The sequence below is a fragment of the Cannabis sativa genome, chromosome 6 (assembly GCF_029168945.1).
Source record: "Cannabis sativa cultivar Pink pepper isolate KNU-18-1 chromosome 6, ASM2916894v1, whole genome shotgun sequence".
Taxonomy (NCBI): domain Eukaryota; kingdom Viridiplantae; phylum Streptophyta; class Magnoliopsida; order Rosales; family Cannabaceae; genus Cannabis; species Cannabis sativa.
The window spans coordinates 22,827,979-22,834,511 of NC_083606.1; the positions used below are offsets into that span (position 1 = coordinate 22,827,979).

Consider the following 6,533-nt stretch of genomic DNA (forward strand, 5'->3'; position numbering starts at 1 on the left):
GTGTCGTCGGGTTATCTAAGGGATGTGGCCCCCTTTGTGGCTACTAGTTTCATGTAATTTTGTTTTCCTTCAATTAAGCACACTTAATTACCAAAAATAGAAAAATCCCAATTAAACTCAAATTCTCTTCCCCCAGCAAAAAATAATCAATTTCTCTTCCATAGTCAAACTCAAATTATAGAGCCATTTCTCACCAGAAAGAAAGAAATAATAATAATAATAATAATAAATGAGTATGCTATTTTATAAAAATAGTGTATTTTGTTTCCCGGGAAAATCAAAATCCAAATCAACATGGTGACCAAGTTCCACATTCTCAAAGCTCACACTCTTCCTCTCTTCACTCTCTTACCCCGAACACTTTCCTTTTCAAAACTCCCAAACTTCTCTGTATCTTCCATCAGTTTTACCACCCAAATCCATGCCCATAACCAATCTTCAGACCCTGAGCTCTCTTACGGACCCTCCCTTCGCAAGGGCACCCTACCCCCAACACCCATTTCCCAAACTTCCCTCAGAACCTTTACTAAGGAAGATGATGATGGTGGGGAATACAATGATGATTATGCATTCAACGAGGAAAGCTTCTCAAGGGTTTTCGATATCGCGGCGATTCGAGTCTCTTCCAAGGATTGTTTCATTCTCGAGAACCGACTTCGAGGCCACCTCTTGAACTGGCCTCGAATCCGAAACATTGCCAGAGTCCCGGGCGACGACTTTGACGACGAGGAGGTGAAGAAGCTTGTGGGTACCCCAAGCAACGAAGATTCTCTAGTTTCGCTGGACAGGCGTATGCATGGGAAAGCCGAGGGCGATGGCGAGCCGTTGAGCCCAGTTCTGCACAGGGAAAAGCTTGTGAAGACATTTGACTCTGTTGGGTTTGTGAATTTTCGAAACCTTGCTAAGATGACGAGGCCGAGTTCGAGGAAGAAGAAAATGGTTGATGATGAAGAGAGGAGTGGAGGGAAGAATAAGGATAAGGTCGGAAGGAAGGGCTTCTCTGTTGTAGAGGTTGTTGAGGATGGGTTAATGGAAGGACAGGATTTGAAGGGTTTACTGGGAGAGGGTTTCCATTGCAGGAAATGGAGAGGGCCAACGAGATTATTGCTCTTGGACGAGAGGTATTCGAAGAAATGCGCAGAAGAGTTGCCTGAAGCAATTAAGGTTTATGTTCCAATACTCTGATTCTTGTGAGTTCATTATTATTTTAAATATCATTTCGCTTTTAAAGTTTATGTAATGTGTTTAGGAAATTTGGAATATTGGTTAGGCTTTCCATATAGATGTTTCAAGTTTGAAATTTTAATTTTCTTGTTATTTTTTGAATTTGTAAAAGTATACTTGCTCTCTGTTAGAACTTAGAAGTAGCTCAATGCTATCTTTGTATACTACTTTGGAGCTTCTAGTTTTTGTAGCAACCTAATGACTTCAGAATCGAACTTAAATTATTATTATAAATAAAAAATTTACAAGGTTGATCTTTTATTAAATTATTGGTAAAAGTATTGCTCTGCTATGTAAAGAACACCAAAACTTCCTAAGTCATTTCATTGACGTCTTTGTTTTCAATGTGGGGAAAATGTGACTTGAATTCAAAGAAAAAAGTTATCCTTAAAATGGTTCTGTAAAATGGACATAGTGATAAGCCTGTGGTTAAATGCACTTATGTGAGGAGAAAGAATAGAGAAAAAGGAAATGACGTATAGTGAGGTGATGATTCATCAAAGAGAGAAAATATAGAAAGTTTTGGGCAGCTGTGTGCTGTTTTCGGTTAGAATAAAGAGTAGGAGAGTAGGCAGAGTTGGGGTATTGGGAAATTGGTATGGTATAGGGAGATATCAGGTGTCCTAAGACCTGGAGGTTGTTTCTTTATCAATTGTAATCTCCTTATATTGAATTAATATAAACACTCTTGCTGGAGATAACTTGAACTCCAGTCGAGTATTTTCTTATTTTTTCTTCTCCATAATTGCTACTGTTTTATTGGCTGGTAGGGATAAGTTTGCTGAAACTTATCAAATTCAAAGAAAAAAGTTATCCTTAAAATGGTTTTGTACAATGGACATAGTAATGAGGGCCTTCTTGTGTAGCTTGGTGTCATTCTCTTGTATATTTGTACGAAGATTTACTTATTTTTATTATGTGAGAGATCATTTTGTTAAGAAACAAACTTGTCTTTGCTCTCATGAAATGAGCTTCATGTTGTAAAACGTTTGTCAAATTAACCTTCATCAGTTAGAAGTGGGTGTGAGTCTGACTGTCTGAGTATGACTTTCTTTATTTCATTAACTCTCATGCCTAATGTCCTTAATTTACTACTTTTCAGGTTGTATTGAAGGAAACTATCATGGATGATAGAAGATCAGACTTTGAGCTTGTTAGATGCAGGCTGACTTTGTTCTATGACTACTGGCAGATGGATGAGGTATTGCACCAAGGGAATTATCATAATTGATTGTTATTGTCATGTTTTGTTTTGCTATCTTTGGTGTACCAACTTGTAAGAATTTGACTAATTTGAATCATGTGACCTGGATAGAGAAAAACAACAATAAAACCAGAACAGCTCATGAGTATCACCATTTGAAGTATTTCCTAATTATACATAATAAAGAAGGTTCCACTTATAAGTTTGCCTTGCGAAATACAAAAGTTGTGCCTTTTGATGCAAATACATTGTCATGATTTTATTGTGGTTGAATAATGTCATTGTAGGGGAATACTGAAACAGTCAGTTCATTGATTTGATTAAGATTAAATGAATTTCCGTATGAGGAAATTAAACTATATTCAGTTGTGTCACTTCTAATTGGTAAGAGCATTGCTATATAGGCTTGTTGAACTTTTTTTTCCTTTATAAGTAAACAATATATCATTGATTCTTGTACAAGTCTGTTTTCTTAAAATACCAGGACATTCATGTCCTATAAATTATGTGGTTGGTATTGCATATTATTCGCTTTCTCTTTCTGGGTAACTAGACTTGAAAATATGCTGCCTGAAACTGCATTTGATTGAGAGGCTGTTTTATGGAGGGTGTGATGAGCAGGGGCAGAGAACTTAACAGAACCATTCTTGCAGATTTTGGAGGCTATGCTGCCCAATGATATTATTATTCCTTCCGCATTTGAAACAGTTGGACATGTTGCACACCTTAACCTGAGAGACGAGCTTCTACCCTACAAAAAGCTTATAGGAAAGGTGCTCATTATGTACATAAGTTTACCATTTCTATACTTTATCAACTACTGTTAATAATCAATTGCCTGACAGAAGATGTATCCTCTCTCCTACAGGTAATTTTGGATAAAAATAAGCCAAAGATTCAAACAGTTGTCAATAAGATTGATTCCATTCAGAATGACTACAGAACAATGCAGCTTGAGGTTTTAGCTGGAAACCACTCCCTGGTGACTACAGTAGTTGAGAATGGATTGCAGTTTCAAGTTGATTTATCAACAGTGTGTGTTCTCTTTTACTCAACCTTCTGGGGAAATTGGCTGCTTATATATATTTATGTTTATCCACAATACATACATATATTGTGACTTCAAATGCTGTTTTCTCATGTACTGCAGCTAGTCCTAGTTATTTATGAGTTGCATACACTCCACATTTCTGCCCGCAGGCAGAATTGCACTTTAGTCGCTCTTTTTTCACCATAATTATCACTTATTCACGTTTGTTTTATATGTTCTGTGTGGTGCTAAATTTCTTTTCATAAACACATGAAAAGATAGCTCACATCCTTGTAATGGACACTAGGCTGCAAGCTTTGATTGGGGCTTTTCAAGTACTTACCTGTGAAATAAGGGTGCAACCAGTGATCTGTAATTATGGATCACAGATTATATTTAGCAGCCTGCTCTAGGAGTGCGTGTGTGTGTAGTCTGATTGTTCACCTTAGACCTTAGAGTTCGATAGGTTAGGGCAGAGGATCTTATTCTTATTTACATTTTATGCAGGTATTGGAACTCAAGGCTTGCAACTGAACGACAAAGGCTTTTAAATGGATTTACACGAAAAGATGTTGTTTGTAGGTTACATATCTTGTTGTTATTCTGCGTAGCTTTCAAATTACATTTTGCTCTCAAGGCAATGGGCATGCATGTCTTTATTTTCATGGCCACCAAAATTCTCGTTGTGTCGCTTTTTCCATTCACGACGATCAGCTTGATTCATATGCTCTTGCCATTTGCAGGTGATGTTTTCTCTGGGGTTGGTCCAATAGCCATATCAGCAGCCAAGATTGTAAAAAGAGTATATGCTAATGATTTGAATCCCCAAGCGATCGAGTATTTGGAAAGAAATTGTGTGCTCAACAAACTTGAAAAGAAGATAAGAGTATGAAATAACTGCTTATCACCCTTTTATTCTTCTTCTTCATATTTGGTTTTTTAAACTGGCGTGTTTACCTTTGTAAAGGTTTTCAACATGGATGGAAGGAGGTTCATAGTCTCTTTGTTTACAAGTGAGAAGGCTCCTTCAATAACACAAGTAGTAATGAACTTGCCTAATGACGCTGTGGAGTTTCTAGGTTTGTTATTTTTTCCTTGACAATAATAATCTCCTTTCTACTAAGTAAACTTATTAATCGATAATTGCCCACTCACAATTTGACTATCTAAACTTGTCTGTGATATTATTCTGCTAAAAATGTACACGAGGAACTTTCTCTCTTTAGTTTATAAATTAGATTATTCATTCATCATTGACATGAAACTTGTCTCAAATGTGGTCAAGAGTGCTTATTGTCATGTAATGTACTTTCTAATTACTTCCCTTCGAACAGATGCATTTCGGGGAATCTTAAGAGGTAGAACCAAAGAGGAAGAATATCCCCTGCCGTTAATTCATGTTTACGGATTCTCTAAAGCTCGAGATCCTGAGTTTGACTTTCATGAGGTAGGCCTTTGACCTTCAAGAATATATTCAACTGCCTCTATTGTTTTGTGGACTTGGGGGCTTAAGTTAGAGTCAAAATATACTTGTGTAAGTAATTATTTGGTTTCTTCCTTTTCTTGTTTTACCTAATTCCTGAATTTGAATATTTTAATACAGAGAATAAGAATTGCACTAACTGAAGTAGCAGTTGACGTGGAAATGCGAAGGGTCCGCCTAGTTGCTCCTGGAAAATGGATGCTATGTGCCTCATTTATTCTCCCCAAGAGTGTAGCTTTCGGGAAACCCATCCTAGAGTTGTAATTATATGTATAGACTATAGTCTTAGAGCTAAGTTGGATTTATGGATCTTAAATTTTGTATGTTGATTCTGATCAAATCGATCTTCGTAATTGCATAAACACAATTTAATACACAAGACCAATTAGTGCCCCGGTTCCCTATCTTATTTTGTTATTATTATTTTAAATGAATGTTTAGTTTTTTTTTTTTTTGGAGGATATTATGTTCTTTTACAAATAATTAAAAATAGAATTTGGTTAAAACTTTCCTCTCTCTTTTGATTAATTTCATGAAGGGGTTGCTCAAGACAAATTAATGCCCCACGCAGCTACGCCTAGTGCACCCAGACAATTTAAGACAAATTTCGATTTATGTCTGAGTATTTGTTTTGTACTGATTTTTATTTATTTATTTATTTATTTTGCAGTGCCGAACACAACTACCGGCTGATAGCGACCTTTTTTTTTTTTTTTTGCTTAACTAGAGTGAGCTCTTTTTATGCAACCAAAATCACACTAAAGTGTTCAATAAATGCAATAGAAATCGAATATTTGTTGCACATATATGTCTCTCTTGGACGACTCCGATTCATCTGCAGCGTTTGTGTGATTCTCATCTGGTCCCTCCATACAATCTTAAAAGAGTAAGACATGTACTGAATCTAAAGGTACTGGTTCCCTACACAGTCCATTACATATGGCCATATGGGGTCCTCTGGCTAGACTGTAAGTCGAGGGGGACAAATTGGTCTATTTGGGAATGGTAGGTGAGGGCAAAATGGTAATTTCAAGTGAAAAGGATCACACATAGAAAACAAGCAAATCTCAGTTCAGATTGAGATCTACATAATTATATCTCCCTTGTGGTCCTTATTCTATGGCTGTCTTTATAGGTATGGAAATGTAAAAGATGAGAGGGAGAGTTGTGGGGATCTTTAGCTGTTTTGCTATTTTGCTAAAAAATGGTTAGGTCTTTCACAAGTTGCATAAAGCCACAACTAACAGTTACCCTTAACTTTTGGTTTCCTTATAGCAACCTGTATGAAACTTTAGGGTACAACAATGCTCACCTATTCTATCTCGCATGTTCTTTTAAGCCCATAATTAAAAAGAAAAATAGTAATAATAGCAAAAACTAACACATGGGTTTTGCATATATTTAAGGCTTCTTCTAGTAATCTTATATACGCATATATACTATAGTGATGAAATAATTGCTAAAACGTGCCACTACTCAACACTGCTACTTTTTTTTTAAACGTAGAATCAATTTTTGTCAATTTAAGGATTACAGTATTTTCATTATCAGTTAACGTAATTTTTGTAAGCTAGTGTGAGATTTCTATGAAA

The 6,533-nt window shown here is 36.1% G+C and overlaps 1 protein-coding gene across 1 annotated transcript; it reads left to right on the top strand.

Moving 5' to 3' along the window:
* The first annotated feature begins 205 nt into the window (after positions 1 to 205).
* Positions 206 to 5,337, top strand: LOC115695953 (tRNA (guanine(37)-N1)-methyltransferase 1). Its single transcript, XM_030623061.2, has 9 exons — positions 206 to 1,164; positions 2,327 to 2,425; positions 3,082 to 3,201; positions 3,297 to 3,463; positions 3,966 to 4,036; positions 4,202 to 4,344; positions 4,426 to 4,537; positions 4,793 to 4,905; positions 5,062 to 5,337. Exons 1-9 carry the CDS (start codon positions 295 to 297, stop codon positions 5,203 to 5,205), a joined length of 1,839 nt encoding a protein of 612 aa, XP_030478921.1. The 5' UTR covers positions 206 to 294; the 3' UTR covers positions 5,206 to 5,337.
* The last annotated feature ends 1,196 nt before the right edge of the window (positions 5,338 to 6,533 follow it).

Coding starts and splice junctions, on each gene's coding strand:
- LOC115695953 (XM_030623061.2), top strand. CDS start 295: ATGGTGACCAAGTTCCACATTCTCAAAGCTCACACTCTTCCTCTCTTC. Junction 2,426..3,081: donor ACTACTGGCAGATGGATGAG/GTATTGCACCAA, acceptor CCATTCTTGCAG/ATTTTGGAGGCTATGCTGCC. Junction 3,202..3,296: donor ACAAAAAGCTTATAGGAAAG/GTGCTCATTATG, acceptor TCTCTCCTACAG/GTAATTTTGGATAAAAATAA.